The sequence below is a fragment of the Lissotriton vulgaris genome, chromosome 6 (assembly GCF_964263255.1).
Source record: "Lissotriton vulgaris chromosome 6, aLisVul1.2, whole genome shotgun sequence".
NCBI classification, from domain to species: domain Eukaryota; kingdom Metazoa; phylum Chordata; class Amphibia; order Caudata; family Salamandridae; genus Lissotriton; species Lissotriton vulgaris.
In genome coordinates this window covers 1,712,505,715-1,712,525,339 of record NC_141694.1, presented here as the reverse complement: position 1 = coordinate 1,712,525,339, position 19,625 = coordinate 1,712,505,715, and the positions used below count along the sequence as shown (strand labels likewise).

At 50.2% G+C, this 19,625-nt stretch overlaps 1 protein-coding gene across 4 annotated transcripts in view; it reads left to right on the top strand.

The window, feature by feature from the left end:
• EPRS1 (glutamyl-prolyl-tRNA synthetase 1) overlaps positions 1-10,595 on the top strand; it is a 470,400-nt gene extending 459,805 nt beyond the window's left edge. For all 4 annotated transcript variants that reach the window (XM_086927918.1, XM_086927917.1, XM_086927914.1 and 1 more), the window contains 2 exons: positions 1,081-1,145; positions 10,246-10,595. In XM_086927918.1, the coding sequence (XP_086784044.1) occupies positions 1,081-1,145; positions 10,246-10,396 (216 nt within the window). In that variant the 3' untranslated portion in view covers positions 10,397-10,595. The remainder of the gene's footprint in view (positions 1-1,080; positions 1,146-10,245) is intronic.
• Positions 10,596-19,625: the final 9,030 nt, after the last annotated feature.

Here is a 19,625-nt window from a genome sequence, read left to right as displayed (position 1 = left end):
TTGGACTGAAAGGGATGCGGAGAGGACCCTGGGACTTGACTTAACCACCCACGAAGAATACACTTGTGCGCCATCTTGTAAGTGAATTTGTTGCTGCAGGAGTCCTAGGGGACGGAGGCAGATGCCTCCTCTTCCATCCATACCAGTGCATGTGCACTGCGGCAGTGCTCAATAAGGCGGGAGGGACAGGGTCTCCTAGGTCCAGCACATTAGTGGAAGGGTGCATAGGCTGAGTCCCTGTGGCTCGCGGGTGAGCTAGGCAATCACCGCGTTCTCAGTGTGTGGGTGGTGCCAGGTGGGCCTAGAAAGCCTTTCCTTCCTGTGTTGTTTGAGCCAGGTTATTTTCAGATAAACATTTCCCTATTGGCAAAAAACAATGTGGGGATGGAGCCGATGCCCATGCGCAATGTGGTCCTAAGGAGGAGTCACCTATCTCGTGACTTCCAAAGAACTTTTCAGGACAACAACAAACTGCAAACATCCGTGCCTAACACTAGGTGGCGATCTATGCACAGTGTGCATATCTGCAGCTCTACATGCCAAGAACAGATGCATACTGGTAAGTATCATTTTCCTTATTGTTAGTATTTGGGTGGGAATGGAAGTACAGCCGTTCTACTTACATTCACAACCAAGAGGCATCTGTGTTTTCTCTAAGCAACACTTTTAATATTTTCTTTGCGTTTCACAAACTACAACAAATGTTTAATACTTTTGCCCAGAATGAAGTGTTGGAGATGAGGCTCTGGAAGGCCATTAAATGGGGTTACATTGGACGCGGTCACAGTCACCCAGGTTGAAACAAACATATTTTATCACTATCCTACCGGAGCAGGAGCAACAAACCATGTTGATTTAATCATGTGAATAGCATTTCCATTGGGGTCGGTTGCCAGCTGTTCAATGTTTTTTTTTATGTTTTAGACTATTTACTCTACATAAGTCATACATGTGGGAGTTACAGGTGTGCATTTGTATTTAAAGTATTTATATTTGTTCAATGTGTTGGCAGTTGTGTATACTGCAAAATGCTTTCATTAACACCCATTCTTTCCTTTTTTATCTATTTATTTACCACAGATTGTTCAAATTCCATTTTGCGGTGAGATCGAGTGTGAAGATTGGATTAAGAAAACTACTGCCAGGTAAACATGTCTTTAAACATGTGGTATGCCTCTACTGCAACCTGTTATTGGTTTGCCAGTCTGCCACCCCGTTATCATGTTAGTTCACAGGTGCTCTTACATCAAGGACCACGTCATGACCACTATTATCTATAGCCTTGGTTTTTTTTTTTTTTTTTTTTTTATTTTCTTTTTAACAGCCCATGCTCTAGAATCATTGGTTTTTTAATTATCATTTATAGCACTTTCTTAATCCTAATGAGGCCCACTCTTTCGACGTAGACCTTAAATCTAGAAGTAAGGTCTAAATTGGTTAACTCTATATTGCCATTGAATTTGGTTCCAACTTAACGTGCAGGAAACGGCTTTGGCACAGCAAATGTTTTTACGTGTGAATACGCTTACCAACTAATTAATGTTCGATTTCTCACACTAATTTTAGAGTGTGCTTTTCTCATACTGCCTGATTTTGCTTACAACTTTGCAAACTTCACAGGAACAGTGCAAAAAATGAAGTAAATATCTTCTTTAGGATGTGAAGAAGAATCCTCCTCAACGCTGTAAACTCTCAAGATATAGCATTGTCTTTTATTCTAAGGCACACTTTGAAAAACGATTCTCCTCTCCTTCCCTGTACTTCTTCCGCCTTACCACCAACTCCTGCTCTTCTTCACCCTCCTTTCTTTGCTTCTTGCAGGACCTGCACAATTTAAGCTCTTCTGAGACTGTTTTCTGAAGCTTAAACCTCAGGCCACAGTCTTTTATAGTATCTCTTTAGTGAATGGCAAACAGTTCTCATTTGTAGCTCATTTCACAACTGTTCTCAACCTGTCTAATCCAGCATCCTTTACTCTCCTCAACAAAGTCTTAGTCTCCGGGTATGGACAAGCAACATCTAGGCATTGCTAGCACCACCCATGACCTTTTTATCAGTAACAGCTAAAAAGGTGTACTGTTCTATAGCAAAAGAAAGGGGGGATGGAGGTGGTAGCTGTAGGTCCGAACGGGGAGAACTGACCAACCGTATTGAGGGATCCAATTGATCAGAAGCAATGGGGGGTGTCAGGCCTCGTCACCGGGCAGCTCCTCATGGGGCCAGCGCTGCAATGCCCAACAAACACATCAAGAGGCCTCTTTCCCAAAGATCTTTAAAGTTTGTTGCCATGATGTGTCTATGGGATGGTGCTGTGAGTATAGTGTGGTGAAGTGTATGTTAAAAATGTCTAAGAGATACCTAATCAAATTTAATATGGTAGTCCCCTTGGCATGAGTAAAAGAAAAGTGGCTGTTCTGGGACTAATGATCCTTGACCGCGCATAAAATGTGAGTTGGGGGTCAACATGTTTCTTACCACGTGTGGCCAACAGGATCTTAAGCAGCTAGACAGGACCAGAGAATGTGACACCTAGCTTACACTTGATTGGGCATCAATGTTAGTGTGTAGTACCCAATCACCAGAGGAAAAAATTTGAGTGATATCTACTATACCTAATGTGGGACAGGACACTGGAAATCCGACCTGTAAAAAGAAGACCGCTAGACACAGGTATCCCCATCGAGGACCTGGAATGATGCCTTGTTGTACTAAAAGAAATTGCCAAATAGATAGTGCCACAATAGAAGGTTTAAAGAGTACACTGTATCGCCCAAAAAAGAAAGGTACTCATGTGGTACAATGCAGAGAAATCCCTTATACCTGCCCACCTCAGCCAACCTGTAGGTAATGAGGTAGTCGGCAAGGGGGTATATAAATGGTACCTATTTGGTATCAGGTGAAGTGCTAGAGCGACCACAAAATGAGGCTGCCATGGGGAGGTCGATAGTTCAAGGTATTGGGGCTGCCATCTTCAACTGAGAAGTCGCAGCTGAAAATAGGCGGCCCAAAAAATTACTATGATGCCCCGATCTGCAAATATAACTGGACGGAGGAAGCGGGGGAAAGCAGTTTGTGACCCCTCTGTACCTGTGTATGTGTTGAGTCTAGCTTGACGTCCTTGGTCACCTTATTGAGGTGACATACCCTGCTTTCACAGGCACAATCACAGATGCTCATCATCACAGCAACCAACTTTAAAGATCTCCAGCAAAGAGCCCCCTTGAGGGGCCCGCTCTGCATTGCAGCATTGCAGCACCGGCCCAACGAGGAGCTGCTCGATGCTGAAGCATGGCACCTGTTGGCGTGTGTGAGGGCTATTGCTTTTGATCAGTCGGATCCCCTGATCCGGTTGGTAAGTACTCCCCTTTCCGACCAACAACTACTACCTCCCTCCGCCTTTCTTTTGCTTTAGGAACAGCACTCCTTTTTGGTTACTTAAACATCTTAGAACCATGTGTGCTGAACCTACCAATTAACTCCTAATCCCTCTTTACTTTGTTTCTTTTAATCCGTAACTGCATAGCATTAAGGGACATTAAATCTCCTTTCCCCAGAAGGAAGTAGATGTAGGTGTACATCTACATGCAAACAAATTAAACACCCAACTTTGGGCCTGTTTTAGAGCTTGGTGGATGGATTACTCCCCTCTGCCAAAATATAATTCTGTAGTAGGGGATCTCTGTGTATAGTCATAATCTAGTGAATAGTCCCGCCCATGTGCGTGGACCCTGGAGCAATCCTTAATAATCTCTTAAATTGTCAGAAAATTGCAGAACTGCAAAGACACTTAAGTAGGAATTTAAAGACCGATAATGCAGCCTATATCCACAGGCTACACTGTCCAGTACTTCAACTAGAAATTCCACCAAAAAAACCACACAAACAGCACAGCTTGCCCAGTTTCCTCCACAGTGAAACTTGCCTCTAGCAGCAAAAGCCTCTGGAATGATAGAGAGGAAGGTATAGACAGACAAGCCCCATAGGCTGCCATTATGTGGCTCAAACAGGATACTGTGCCTTTAAGAAAACTTTCCAGAACTCTCTCAGTATCCCAGAATGCACAGCAGGTCCCTTTTACTTTCAGTTCTTTTTTCCGGCTCCTGCAAGCAGGACCCTGGAGCATTGAGCTCTCCCTTTCAAGGGTTTATTTGGTGATTTTTCACTTTTTCCTGTGTGTAGTGCTTGTTGTTAAGTACAAAGCCCTTTTTTCTTCTCTGTATTGTCAAAATGCCTGGCTTATTTGTCAATTGCCCAGAGTGTAATAGAAAAAAGGCCAAATCCGACCCTCATGGAGTGTGCATAGTCTGCCTCCCCTCTTCTCACATCCCAGAGGAGTGTGAAATCTGCAAAAACCTCTCTGCCAGGACCCTGAGAGAGAGGATGAAGATCAGGCTCAGAAGGCATAAGGTGGGTCAGGGCATGCTTCATCTGCCCATGCTGAGGCCTCCCCAGGGGCAGGAAGGCCAGCAAGCGTCTCCATACTCCGCCAGCATCGATTGCGTCGACTGCGGCGTCGACGGGGATGACAACGTTCCCCATCTCCCGGGGGCTCTGGGGAGAAGCGACATCGGCGCAGAGGGAGCTGAACAGACCACAGTCGACAGCGTCATCGTCGAGTCATCAACGTCAGGAAAAGGCCCGGCGTCGGTGCTCGACGTCGAGGCGACACCGCCGTTTGCCGTTGGCGAAGAGAAGATCGGCGTCGAGGGGATCCTCGCCGTCGAGGAGGCGTTTGCCGTCGAGGAGACAATACTGGTCGACGTCGAGGAGGCGCCACCGGTCGACGTCGAAAAGACATTCCTCGACGTCGAAAAGACGTTCTTTGACGCCAAGGAAGCGCAGGAGGGTCTTGACGCTAGGAGGTCACCGATTGGTTCACTATCGTCGCCAAGGCAGAAGACTTAGTCACCGGGCTCGGTGTACTCAGTGGTGTAAACGCCTACTAAACCTAGGACGCCTACCCCTCCTCCTTTGCCGAAGGGTCCGCCTCCGCAGAACCCCACCCTGCCTCCACCTCCACCACCGCCTCGTGGGGCGGCTCCTCGACAGTCACCGCCGCCTCTTCCCTCCGTCCCTCCACCAGTTTCTCCACCCAGGCGGCCTCATTGCCACGTTATCCAACGCCACCTAAGGGGACCCCTCAGCCGAGAGTCCCGGCTAGGCCGACATCGCCTGCTCCTGCGAGGCCGAGAAGATCGCGCTCCCGCTCCGGCCGGAGAGGGAGATCGCGGAGCCGTGGCCGGTCGTCATCTCGATCTAGACGATGCCACAGGAGGCGCAGATCCAGATCCCGCACAGGCTCTTCCACCAGGAATTATTCACTGACGCTGTCGGAGTCTCCAGGGACAAGGGTGTCGCCCGCTGACGATATCGTCTCCTTCCAGGAAGTGCTGTTGAGGGGTGTGGATGAGCCGGGGGTTTACGGTGACGGTGCAAACACCTACGACGTCCGTTATCTTCGAGACGCTTCACACGAAGCATTTGTCTCGACTGCTGCCTCCGTTGGTACCACAATTGGAGGAGCCCGCCAAGGAGTTGTTTCTCACTCCGGCGGTGATGAAGGCAGCTTCCTCCAGGCTCTCAAGAAATACCGGGCTCCGGAATCTGACCCGGCTTTTCTTCGAATGGACCCAACACCAGACTCCGTTATTGTGACAGCGGCTAAGAAGCAGCATGCCACCACTCCTTCGACAGTACCGCCTGATGAGGACAGCCGTTGGCTGGATTCGGCGGGCAAAATGGTCTGTGGGACGGCATCTACCACCATGAAGGCTGCAAGTGCCGGGGCTCTGCTGGGGCGATATGATCATGCCCTATAGGAGTCCCTCCAGCAGTACGCTGAGCTCCACCCTCATGACAAGAAAGAGGACTTTCTGGAGATATTAAGTGAGGGGATGATGGTGTGGAACCAGATCATCAGCGCGGCGGCTGATGTATCTCTTCTGGCGGCGCACGAATACTGCCACGGCATCACGCTTGGCTTCGCCTCACCTCACTTAAACCGGAGGCGCAACAGCGGGTGGCCAGCCTGCCTTTCTCTGGGGAAACCCTGATCGGCAAGCATGCGGACGATGAAATGGCCCGTATGAAAGCAGAAGCCGAAACCCTGACGGCTGTCTGGTTGGAGAAGCCTGAGAAGAAGAACTACCGCCCGTTCCAGAGACGGTTCAGAACTTCAGGCAGAGGGCGAGGTCAAACTTCCGGACAGCAGCAACAACAACAGCAGCAGTTCCGGAAGCCCTTCCAGAAACGCCAGAGGGGCAGAGGAGGCCAACAGTCTGCAACAGCGACCAAAGGCCCGGCCGGGTCTGGGACCTGAGCGTTCACTTACCCTACATCCGTTACCCACTCTGGTGGAGGGAAGCGTTCAATTTTTTCTGGCAGAGTGGAGAAAAATAACTCAATACAAGTGGGTGCTGAATATTGTTTGCAATGGATACAGTCTTCGGTTCACCAGCCCGCCTCGAGCTATTCCGCCGGTGAGCTCGCAGTTTCAGTTGCGCGAGCTCCAGGCAGAGGCTGACATCCTATTAAGGAAAAGGGCGATAGAAGACGTACCTCTGTCTCAAAGGGCAAGAGGTCTGTACTCCCGGTTCTTTCTGGTCCGCAAGAAGGACAAGAACGAGTTCAGGCCCATTCTGGACTTGCGGCAAGCAAACAAGTGGATTCGCAGAGAGAGATTTTGCATGCTGTCGTTGCAGCAGATTTACCCTCCGCTGCAGCAGGTAGACTGGCTTTGTGCTGTAACCTACAGGATGCGTACTTCCATGTGCTCATTGCACAGAAACACAGGAAGTTCCTGCGATTCCAAGTCGGCGACACTCATTATCAATACACAGTACTGCCATTCAGGCTGAATGGACGTTCTCGAAGTGCATGGCAGTGGTAGCGGCACACCTGCGGAATAACAAGGTGTTTGTCTACCCGTACCTGGACGACTGGTTGATCAAGGCCACCTCCTCCTTCTCGGAAGCTCAAGCACACTTCCAGAAGACGTGAGTTCTATTGAACAAGCTGGGGTTGCACATCAACATGTCCAAGTCTGTCCCGACTCCGCTCCAATACATACAGTACTTGGGAGCCTCCATCAATACGCTGTCCGCAAGCGTGTCTCCTTCGGAGGAGCGACGGTTATCACTCCTTCGGAAGGCTCAGGCTCTTATGACCGCTCCATCTACAACAGTGAGGACGGTGTCTTCTATACTGTGGTCGATGGCCTCTTCTATCTTCCTTACGCACGGCTGCACATGAGACCACTGCAGGAGTGCTTGGAGGATCAGTGGGATCAGAGGACTGGTTCTTGGGACGACACGATACGACTGTCTCTGCATGCTCTTCAGTCTCTGAAGTGATGGTATTCAGCGGAGAATCTCCTCAGAGGGGTTCCCTTCCACAAAGACATTCCCGCACAGACTATTGTGACGGATGAGTCTCTCCACGGCTGGGGAGTGCACTCCGGAGACTTACAGATTCAAGGGACGTGGTCTCCGTCGGAGTCCACGTACCTCATCAATTTCCTGGAACTCAGAGCTGTTCACTTGGCACTGAAGGCCTTTCATCCGTCCTTTCAGACCAACTCTCTGCTTGTGCAGACGGACAATACGACCACGATGTATTACATCAACAAGCAGGGAGGCTCGCGATCACGCACTCTGTTGCAGGAGGCGCAGGTGATCTGGCATTGGCTTCTGGCCAGAGGACTGACGATAACGGCTACCCATCTGCCAGGTGTGCAGAATATTCAGGCGGACGCACTGAGCAGACGGATTCAGGAAAACCACGAATGGGTCATAAACGACGAAGTGCTAGGAAAAGTCTTCGCAAGGTGGGGGACTCCAGACGTAGATCTGTTCGCCACCGCCGAAAACAGCAAATGCCGAGACTTCGCCTCCAGGTACTACCAACAGGGGACGTTGGGGAATCCCCTATGGATCGACTGGTCGAACAGCTTTCTGTACGCTTTTCCACCCATTCCCCTGATTCCGGCGGTGCTCATCAAGCTGTCCCGGTCCAGGGCGCAGATGATATTGATCGCCCCGAAATGGCTCAGACAGTGGTGGTTCACGGACCTGCTTCACCGGTCTCTCCTTCCTCACATACGGTTGCCGTGCAGGCCGGACCTTCTCACGAAATTCGGGGGGCAGATGTTGCACCCCAACCTCTCGTCTTTGAGTTTGTCGGCATGGCTCCTGAGATAGTGCAATGTGGCCATTTGAATCTGCCCAAAGATTGTATGGACATACTGAAGGAGGCTAAGTGACCTTCCACTAGGACTTCTTATGCTAACAAGTGGAAGAGATTCTGCATCTGGTGCAAGTCCAAGAACTATGACCCTACGACGTGTAAGGAGGATGTTATCCTTCCTTATCTTCTACATTTGGCGCAGTCTGGCCTTAATTTTCATTCCATTAAGGTTCATCTCGCTGCCTTGACTGCCTACAGGAAATGCCCTTCACAGACTTCCTTCTTCCAGATCCCTGTGATCAAAGATTTTTTGGAAGGCTTGAAGAAAGTATTCCCTCCTGTCTGGCTTCCTTCGCCTTCATGGGAATTGAATGTGGTCCTGTCCAGATTGATGAAGGAGCCTTTTGAACCTATTCATAAGGCTTCGTTGCAGCACCTGTCCTGGAAGCAGCGTACCTCGTGGCCATTACATCGGCCCGCAGGGTGAGTGAAATTCAGGCGTTGTGTTGCCAAGAACCTTATTTCATGCTGCCAAGGTTGTTATGCGTACTCACCCTAAATTTCTTCCCAAGGTTATTTCTGATTTTCATGTCAACCAAACCATAACTTTGCCTACGTTTTATCAGAATACTTCATCTCCAGCGGAAAGGTCTTTGCATTCCCTGGATGTTAGGAGGGTGTTGAAATTTTATCTGGATTAAACCAAAGATATTCGTAGGTCAGACCAATTGTTTATCAATTATGGATCAGTCAGGACCGGTCTTGATACCTCCAAACAGTCCATTTCTAGGTGGATTGTGTCCTGTATACAATTGTGTTACCAAAAAGCTAATAAGACCTTAGGAGGTAAACCTAAGGCTCATTCCACCAGGGGCAAAGCTGCCACGACTGCTTTGCTACGTAATGTTCCAATTGCAGAAATCTGCTAGGCGGTCACTTGCAAGTCGGTCTATACCTTTGCCAAGCATTACTGTCTGGACACTGATGCCAGGACAGACGCTCAGGTTGGGCAGGCTTCGCTGCGAAATCTGTTTGCACAGTAGTGGTGTTATGTCTTGATTCTCCACCGCCGCTTTGGTGTTTGGATGGGCTTGCCATTCTATTCACTAGATTATGACTATACACAGAGATCCCCTACTACAGAAGGTGTAGTTTCTGTCCTGTACCTCCAGTTCTGTAGTAGGGGTATCTCTGTTATAGTCATAAGCGCCTGCCCTCCTCCCCGGTGGAGAAAGATATTCATGTAAGGAATGCTACAGATCTGGCGTGTTACGCCTTCAAAAAGAACTGAAAGTAAAAGGGACCTGCTGTGCATTCTGGGATACTGAGAAAATTCTGGAAAGTTTTCTTAAAGGCACAGTTTCCTGTTTGAGCCACATAATGGCAGCCTACGGGGCTTTTCTGTCCATACCTTCCTCTCTATCATTCCAGAGGCTTTTGCTGGTAGAGGCAAGTTTCTCTGTGGAGGAAACTGGGCAAGCTGTGCTGTTTGTGTTTTTTTGGGTGGAATTTCTAGTTGAAGTACTGGACAGTGTAGCCTGTGGATATAGGCTGTATTATCTGTCTTTAAATTCTCTCTTGAGTGTCTTTGCAGTTCTGCAAGTTTTTTGACAATTTAAGAGATTATTTTTGATTGCTCCGGGGTCCACGCACATGGGCGGGACTATTCACTAGATTATGACTATAACAGAGATACCCCTACTACAGAACTGGAGTTACAGGACAGAAACTACTCCATCCCATAGGATACAATGTGATTTATATTTTGGCGAACGGGATATTTGTCACCATTGTGACGGAGTAACCTGTCTTGGCCCTAAATCAGCAGGAACATTTGCCTGCGTTGACACAAGAAACATTGTTAGGTCTTAATGAGTTTTTCCCTTTCATCTTGAGATCTGAATAACCCAAATTAGCTCCAGTTTTTGTAAAGCAGATGGAGACACCATCAATATCACAGCTCCACGTAAAATTATTAATTAAGTACTATCCTTAAGTGTTTGTCAAAAAGAATACAGCATGTTGACTTTGCGCTGACTTTTCTTTTTTCTTTTCCTTCAGGGACCAAGACCTTGAACCTGGAGCTCCATCAATGGGCGCAAAAAGTCTCTGCATTCCATTCAAACCCCTTCGTGAGCTACAACCTGAGGCCAAGTGTCTCTGCAACAAGAACCCTGCGAAGTTCTACACCCTGTTTGGCCGCAGTTACTAATGCCCTCTCCTGAACTCTGAATCTGTAGACTATTTTTTTAAAATAATACAGAAACCATGACAAATGTTATCAGTTTAGTGGACAACCCCCTTTACAAGATAAACTCCTTGAAGAAATAGATTGGAGGTTTGGAGTTACCCTTAACTTGTAAAACATTTTCTGTAATCACCCAGACAATAAAATCTATATTGTGAATTTACGTTGTTTATTTTTCATAATTTATTTTCTTAATTCTTTATTGCATTTTGTTTGACAAAATAGTAATTCAGCTGCTATTGATGCAAAACTTGTGAGGATCAGATTTTTTCCTGGATCCTAATCTTAACACCAACCTTCACAGACTTATTCTGGCTACTCCACAGATGTGGTGTGATTAATCTCACACCTAGCTGCTTTGTTGTTTTAAAAGCTGGAAGAAACTCAGTGTATCCGTAAGTAGTCTCTCAGATTCGTCCTTTTCATATTGGTTGCCTCTACACACACCCCTGTCCACCCCCTGTTGATCAGGACCTGGGTCACTCCATCTGGACCAGTGCACACAGGTGTTTTTGTGCATGCTTTCAAATGCCTACTATCCTCAGCAGAATTCCTACTATGTCTCAGGTACCCATTAATTCACTGCAGTTTTGCAAAACAGTACTGCACTTCATGTTCTGGCTCTTTATATACCTCAGATTCTGTTATTCATATTGCCTCATAGCGCTGTCTGTTGTTTGTGGTGTGTCGTCCATGCTTTTCAAATATTTCCATCACTCTCTGGTTCTGAACAGTCCTGTAGTATAATGTGGGTGTTCATGACACACCTGTATAGGACGTTGGCTAGACTGGTTTGTTGCAAGTGTGATCAATGGATCTGAAAGAGACACGTTAGTGATAGATTCCTTACCTTAGAATATCCCCAGGTGCCAGACTATATCCGGAAAGCTTTCGTCAGCAGTACCCCTGCGCCTCGATAGGCGTAGTCGTACGGTTCCACGTGTGTTGTTGGTGTCGTATTCGCCGAGGTGACGTCACAGGAGCTACTTAGACGCGCCCACGTGCGCTGACGTCAGTTTTCTTTTTCCGCGCCAGCAAGCACAGATCCTGAGAGACCGGTACCCCGTCAACTTGTTGACTAAAGTGTTGTTTGATTAAATTGTAAGTAAAACTTACTTCTGGTGCATAGGGATGCTGTTTCAAGCTTTGCCAGGCCTGTCCGCTCACAATGTCACTGACAGACCCACACCGTGAGTGTCTCTTCTGCCTGGGGCGTGACCACAACAACGAGTCGTGTTCCCACTGCCGAGCCATGGCCCCGAAAACTTTGCGTGAGTGGTCCCGAAAGTGGCTGCAGGCCCGGGAGTCGGCCCCACGTCGTTCCAGGTCCCTGTCTCGTGGGTGGTCGAGGGCCTGGTCAAGGAGCAAGTGTCATCTCTCTTCATCATCCCCTCGCCGGTCGCGGGACGGAGCCTGAGCAGTTACCGTTGGCTTACCCACCTTTCCCGCGTCCAACTGCGACTCCAGCCGAATTGCAAGAGTTTGTGTCTGCAAACGCACGTATCTTCTGCCCGTGCGGCCTCGTCGGATCGCCTTCGGGACCCATTGTTCCGCGTTCCTCAACGTCTCCGGCTCCAGCCCTGACGTCGTCGACGCCCAGAGGCCTCCATAACTCTGGCAGGGCTCCCCGTTCTTGCCGGTGGACCCTGTACGGTCCCCACTGACGTTGACGCTGGTGCCGGCGGTGCCGACACCGGCGTCAACTTCTTTTCCGACGTCGGCACGGTGCCAGAGGGATGTCTTCCGGCGCTGATCCCAACGCCAATGGGGGACTTTTACCCTTTTATTCACCCACATCCTCGTCCCCTCGTGCAGGAAGAGGAGGATTGGAAAGGGTTTGAAGACCCTCTTGCAGCACAGTGCGAGCCAGTCCCCGACTGGGATGAGGGGGCGGGTGGCATGGATTACACTCCGGTGCCTCGTTCACCCTCCCCTTCAGTTACTATGGAGGAGAGTGGTTCCTTTTCCACGGTGCTACGCAGGGCGGCCGAGGCTCTTGACTGCGAGCTCCCTACAGTGGCTGTCCGGACCAACCTACTGACTGAAAAGCTTCGGTCTGCTTCTACAGAACCGCTGTTGCTATTTAATGAGGCACTTTCTGATGTGCTTTTGGGCACTTGGTCCCGGCCCAACACAGGGGCTCCTGTGGATAAGGGTGTGGGTCGACGTCATTGCCCGGCTCCGGGCGACCCTGCCTGCCTATCCCAGCACCCCACACCTGAAAGTTTGGTGGTTCAGGCCTCCACGTCCCCAAGTGCGTTTCCTTCTGCTCCACCAGACAAGGAATCCAAGAAATTGGAGCAGTTTGGCAAGAAGATGTATTCTTCTGCAGGTTCTGGACTGCGGTCTGTGAACACTGCCGGTCTCTTGGGCAGCTATTTGCATTCTGTATGGGATGCGGTTGAGCAGGTGCTACCTCAGTGTCCACAGGAGGCTTGGACAGTTCTCTCCCAAGCTCTTATGGAGGGGACGGATGCGGCCAATTTCACTATACGTTGTGGTCTTGATACCGCTGATTCGCTGGGTAGGGCGATTTCCGCAATGGTGGCGTTACATAGTCCTCGTTGAGGACTACTTGCTTTTCTACAGATGTCCAGAATACTTTGATGGGCATGCCCTTCGATGGCACCCGCCTCTTTGGTGATAAGGCGGATTCCACATTGGAGTGTTTTAAGGGTTCGAGGCATGTGGGCTGCTGAATTCATATCTGTGTATAGATCGCCGCCTAGTGTTGGGTCCGGATGATTGCACATTGTTGTCCTGGAAGAGTCTTCGAAGTATCACAAGATAGGTGGCTCCTCCCCTGGACTACAGTGCGCATGAGCATCGACTCCATCCTCAGATTGTTTTTTTCCGCCATTGGGTTCGGATGTTTTTAATTCCCTCTTGTCGGAATCGATAGAAAAACTTTCTTGAGACCAAAAGGTCTTTAGTCTATACGTCGGTATTGTCTTGCGTTCGGCTTTACTTCTTCTAGCTCGGCTCCGAGCCGGATTCTGTACTTCCGCGTGCTCTCGGCGCGGAAGGCCTAGTCGACGCTCCTGACCTATCGACCATCCATCATGGAACGAAGTCCATTCAAGAGATGTCCAGTCTGTAACTCGAAGTACCCCCACATCGACGTCCACCCGGTGTGCAACAAGTGTCTGTTGCCGGACCACGATGAGGACAAGTGTATGGCTTGTTCACGCTTCAGGTCCAAGAAGACACTTAAGCTTCGACGAGCTGCGCGCCTGGAGGCCCAGCAATCTGCTCCGGCGCTTGTGGACATCTTCGATGCTGGGGATGTCGAGGACGAATCTATCCAGGACGTTTCTGAATCAAACCCTGCGTCGGACGTCGAAGAAGACTACGACGCGGATGCTGAGGTGTTCGAAAGCGAAGAAGTCGTCGAGGAGGTAGGAAACGACGACGGTGCCCTCGGGGCCATGGAGGATAGCTCGGATGAGAGCTTACTCAAACTGACTCTGGGGCCGTGCCTATTTATAAGGCCCAGGTCGAGGTATCGCCTTTGGGCCTTACCCAAGATCTCAATATGGGTTCCTCGGCCCCGAACATTGTTACCGAGCCACTCCCTGGCACAACGAAACTGAAAGTAAAACCTACGGTCTCTACGCCAGGTACTGCGCAGGTGCCAGCATCGAAACCGAAAGTGCGCATCGCTTTGGTCGGATCAAAAACTTCGGAGGCTTCGGCGCCGAAGAAGCCTAAGGTGGCTGTCGAGCCGAAAAGTCAAGTCAAGGGCGTCGAGACGAAGTCTGCCGCGCCGAAGGCTAACCTCTCCTATCCTTGATTGAATCCTTTGGAATACCTGTAACCTCCTACGCCGATGACACCCAGCTCATCGTGCCCTTGGATGGTAGCTCCACCAGCGCCGAACTCAACCTCAAGAACTGCTTAACGGAGGTCTTCCATTGGATGAACGTAAATCATTTGAAATGTAATTCAAATAAAACGGAGATTCTCCCAATTGGAAAGAACACCTCCTTCAGCCCAGCCCTCTGGTGGCCAGACGACTCAATCGCCCCCCCCCAAACTGTAACTACGGCCAGGAATCTAGGCGTCATTTTCGACTCAGATCTCTCCTTTGACCAACATGCTAAGACGGTAGCCGGCAAATGTTTCGGGACAATAAGATCCTTAAAAAAGTTCTTCAACTTCCTCCCTCTCGACGCCAGAAAGAGTGTAGCAGTAGCCCTCATAATTTCACGACTAGACTACTGCAACGGCTTACTGGCAGGGGCAAAAAAGAGCACTCTCGCGAAACTCCAGAGCGTGCTTAATACAGCTGCTCGACTCGTACTCAAACTGCCCCGTAGTGCCTCCATCTCCGCAGCCCTTCGATCCCTACACTGGCTACCTCTCCACAAGAGAATTTTATTCAAAATTCTAATCATCGCCTTCAGAGCTTTTAATAAATCCGGTCCAAAATACCTCCACAAACGTCTTCCCCACTACACCCCCAGGCGATCTCTCCGTTCGTCCCAGGACAACCTCATCCTGCCTGCAAAGTATAATCTGAAGACGAAGGGAGCCAAAACCTTAAGCTACTTGGCCACCAAAGCATGGAACAATCTGCCCAAACACCTCAGGCAATTAACGCAAGAAAAACCATTCAGAAAGGTTCTTAAGACGTGGATCTTCAGCCTCCCCGATGATCTCGCTAAAGCAGCCATCTAATTCCCTCTCTGCTCCCAGACCGGTAATCAAGGATTCTTAGCGCCATGATGCTCCTTCCGGAGCGAACGCCGCGCTTTACAAATACCCCTACAAATACAAATACAAATACAAAAGTGAAGGTGGTCGATGTCGGCGCCGAGGTCGGTCAACGCCGTCTAGGGCCTTGTCGACCCGAAGAAGGCTGTCGGCGAACCGAAGAAAACTCTCGGTGACCCGAAGAAGCGACTCGATGACCCGAAGGTTCTCACTACCCCGCGTCCGCACGACAAGGCCAAGGGCACTGCGCCCCGTGAGTCGACTCCAAAAGTGGCCTCGAAGGATTCCGTTGAACCGGCGCGCCCATCCGCCGCGTTCACCAAGAAGGTGACGGACTCCCTGCAGCGCATCCGTGAGGGCACCGCGTCGGTCGATCCGAAGGACCCTCCACCTGCGAAACCCGTGGAGAAACCAGTTAAGGCGTCCACGCCGATCCACTTCACGTTGCCGCCTAAGACGGCACCGAAGGCTTTCGCTCCTAAGGCAGTGGCCAGCGTGCCCGAAAAGGTCTCCTCGGCGCCGGAGGCGTCAGCGGTGGTTCCCGGCACGCGACCTCGACGTCCTTCGGGGGATGAGCGTCAGGAACACTTCATCGACGCCGAAACGGGCAGGCATACCCTCCTGAAGTGGAAAATCACCCCGGAACTCTAAATGGAGTCTTACAAGATCCCTCTCAAGAAAAAGAAGGACTCTGCTTGCTCTCCCGTCCTGGTGGAACCCCTTTCCCCACAGACTCATGATGTGTCGCCCACTTACTCAGATGTGGACGCTGGTGAGGGAGATGATGAGGATGAATACAGTTATCCAGTCTATACGGACCCTGAGGATACAAATGAGCCCTGGGCAGCTGGTGGCGACCCTGGGGATCCTCATTCAGGACAAGACCCTCGACTTTGTTCTTCAAGGACTTCACCTACAGATGACTCTGCTGCTTTCAATGCCCTCATTGAACGGGCTGCTAACAATTACAATGTCCAGCTGCATGCTGACCCTGTGCATGTGGATTTTCTCTTTGACACTTTTTCAGTATCAGAAAAAACTGTAAAAACTCTGCCTATGCTGAAAGGTGTTTTAAAGCATACTGCTGAGATCTTTAAAGAACCTACCAGGGCAAGGGTGATAAACCCTAGAATTGACAAAAAATACAAGTCGGCGCCTACTGATCCTACCTACATTAAAGGACAGTTGCCTCTGGACTCCCTTGTCGTCTCGAATGCCCGGAAGAGGGCTAATTCTCAGACTACGGGTGATGCTCCTCCCCCAGACAAAGAATCCAAGGTCTTTGAGGCTTCGGGGAAGAGGGTGGCAGCACAGGCAGCCAACATCTGGCGCATTTCTAACACACAGGCGCCTCTAGCGCGCTATGACCGGGCGCGCTACGATACACTAGAGACCCTGTTGCAACACCTGCCTGATCAATACAAAGAAGGGGCTGAGATGCTGATTCAAGAAGGGAAGCTAATCTCTAACGCTTCCATTAAGTGCGCTCTGGACGCAGCTGATACCGCTGCCAGAGCTATAAACACCAGTGTTATGCTCGAGAGACATGCCTGGCTGAGAATCTCTGGATTTAAGCCAGAAATCCAAACCACCATCCTGAACCAAACGGTTAACCCAGATCACCTGTTTGGCCCAGAGGTTGACACCACCCTAGAAAAAATAAAAAAGGACACTGACACTGCAAAATCCATGGGTGCCACAGTCGCAGCAGTTTCGGGGTGGGTCCTTTCGTCACTCCAGCACTAGAGGCGTCTCCAGGGGTCAGCTCTCCCAGTCCACGCAATACTACAAGGGCAACACTCAGACTACTTACGCCAACAAGAGTCGAGTTGGATATCGTGGCAACAGCGCCAAGGGCAGAGGACGTGGCAACAACAGCTCCAGGTCCTCTACCACCAGCAAACAGTGACGCCTTGTCACTGCCCCCCGACCACACAACACCGGTCGGGGGGAGACTCCAGCAGTTCCTGCCCGTCTGGAAGTCCATCACCACGGACAGATGGGTCAGAAAACTTATCCAATACGGTTATTGTCTGGAGTTAACATCCACTCCACCCAAAATGCCCCCAAGGCACCGTCCTATGTCGGACGAGCACTTGCACTTATTGCAGCAGGAGGTCACCGTCATGCTGCAGAAAGGAGCAATACAGCTCGTGCCTATGCAAGAAAGAGGCACAGGGGTCTACTCCCTGTACTTCTTAATACCAAAGAAGGACGGGTCCCTCAGGCCCATCCTGGACCTCAGGCCACTCAACTACTACATCCTGTCGGAGCACTTCCATATGCTGACCCTGCAGCAAGTGCTCCCGTTGCTCAGGCAGGGGGATTTTCTCGCAACTTTAGACCTAAAGGATGCGTACTTTCACATTCCACTGCACCCTTCACACAGGAAATACCTCGGGTTCACCATCCAAAACCAGCACTACCAGTTCAAGGTTTTGCCTTTCGCTGTCACCACGGCACCCAGGGTGTTCACAAAGTGCCTGGCGACAGTGGTGGCGCATCTCAGGAGACGGAACATCCATGTCTACCCCTATCTGGACGACTGGCTCATCCAAGCAAAGTCAGCCCACATGTCCCACACCATTCACCTCCTGCACGATCTGGGATTCTCACTGAATTACCCAAAATCCCACCTCCAGCCCGCCCACGTACAGCAGTATCTGGGTACGACTATAAACACTCTGGCGGCCACAGCACAGCCAAATTCAGTGAGGGTCAGCAGCATTCATTCGCTGATACAAAAATTCAGACCTCAACACTCGCTTCCAACAAGAGTGTTCATGCAGTTGATAGGCATGATGGCCTCCTGCATTTCCATAGTCCCGCACGCGAGGCTACATGTGCTTCTGCTTCAGGAGTGCTTAGCACGTCAGTGGACTCAGGCTCACGGGCAGTTGGAAGACCTAGTGTTGGTGAGCCGTCGGGCATACAACTCTCTGCATTGGTGGAATCCACGAAACCTTTGCAAGGGCCGACCGTTCCAAGAGCCTGTGCCACAGATCATCCTGACGAAGGACGCTTCTCTCCAGGGATGGGGAGCTCATGTACTCCATTACACTGTGCAGGGACTATGGACGCAACAGCAGAGGAAGATGCACATCAATGTTCTGGAACTGATGGCGATCTTCATGGCACTGAAAGCCTTCAAAGTACATCTGTGCAACAAGGTCGTGTTGATCTGGATGGACAACATGACGGCAATGTACTACATTCAGAAGCAGGGAGGAACACACTCTCCGCAGCTGTCTCATCTGGCTCAGAGCATGTGGAAGTGGGCCATTCAGAGGAACATCTTCCTCATGGCAGAACACCTCCCGGGCAAGGACAATCAGATGGCGGACCTGCTCAGCAGGCACAGCCACCAAATGCACGAGTGGGAGATACATCCATCAGTACTCGAACCGTACTTCCGAAGGTGGGGTCATCCAGAGATCGACCTGTTCGCCACAAGGGAGAACGCAAAATGCCAAAGCTTCGCCGCCAGGTTCCCACACCCACAGTCGCAGGGCAATGCGATATGGATGAACTGGTCAGGCAAATTTGCGCACGCTTTTCCCCCAGCACCTTTGATACCGCTGGTGGCACGCAAGCTCAGGCAGCACTCGATGACTCTCATCCTGGTTGCTCCAACGTGGGCTCGCCAACCAGAGTACACCACGTTTCTGGAACTGTCCGTGGTACCGCATCAGAGGCTACGTCTCACACCCAGCCTTCTGACGCAGAGCCATGGTGACATTCAGCATCCAGATCCGCAACAGCTCAACCTGGCGATCTGGCTCCTGAAGTCCTAGAGTTTGGCTACCTGCACATGCCTTCCGACTGTATGGACATAATTCGGGAGGCAAGGAAACCCACCACCAGAGCATGCTATGCGGCAAAATGGAAGCGGTTTGTCATTTATTGTGCAGACCACAACATTAACCCGCTAGATGCTTCTATTCAGAATATCATCTGTTACCTTTTCCATCTGTACAAATGTAATCTGGCCTACGCTTCCATTCGCATACATCTATCTGCGATGGCCGCTTATCTCCAGAATAGGCAGCACCTCTCCCTCTTCAGGGTGCCTGCCATTAAGGCTTTTCTGGAAGGACTCAAACGAGTCATTCCTCCGCGGACTCCACCAGCTCCGGAGTAGAACCTCAATGTGGTCCTCACCCGGCTGATGGGTCCTCCCTTTGAACCACTGCATTCCTGCGAGATTCAGTTCTTGAAGTGGAAAGTGGCTTTCCTCATAGCGATTACATTGCTGCGGAGGGTTAGTGAATTACAAGCCCTAACTATCCAAGAGCCATTTATTCAAATTCATTCTAACAGGGTGGTGCTTCGCACCAACCCTAAATTTCTTCCCAAGGTTGTGTCTCAATTCCATATCAAGCAGACTATTGAATTGCCTGTTTTCTTCCAAAATCCTGAGTCATTGGCGGAGAGAATGCTCCACACCCTTGACGTCAAAAGGGCCCTGATGTATTAC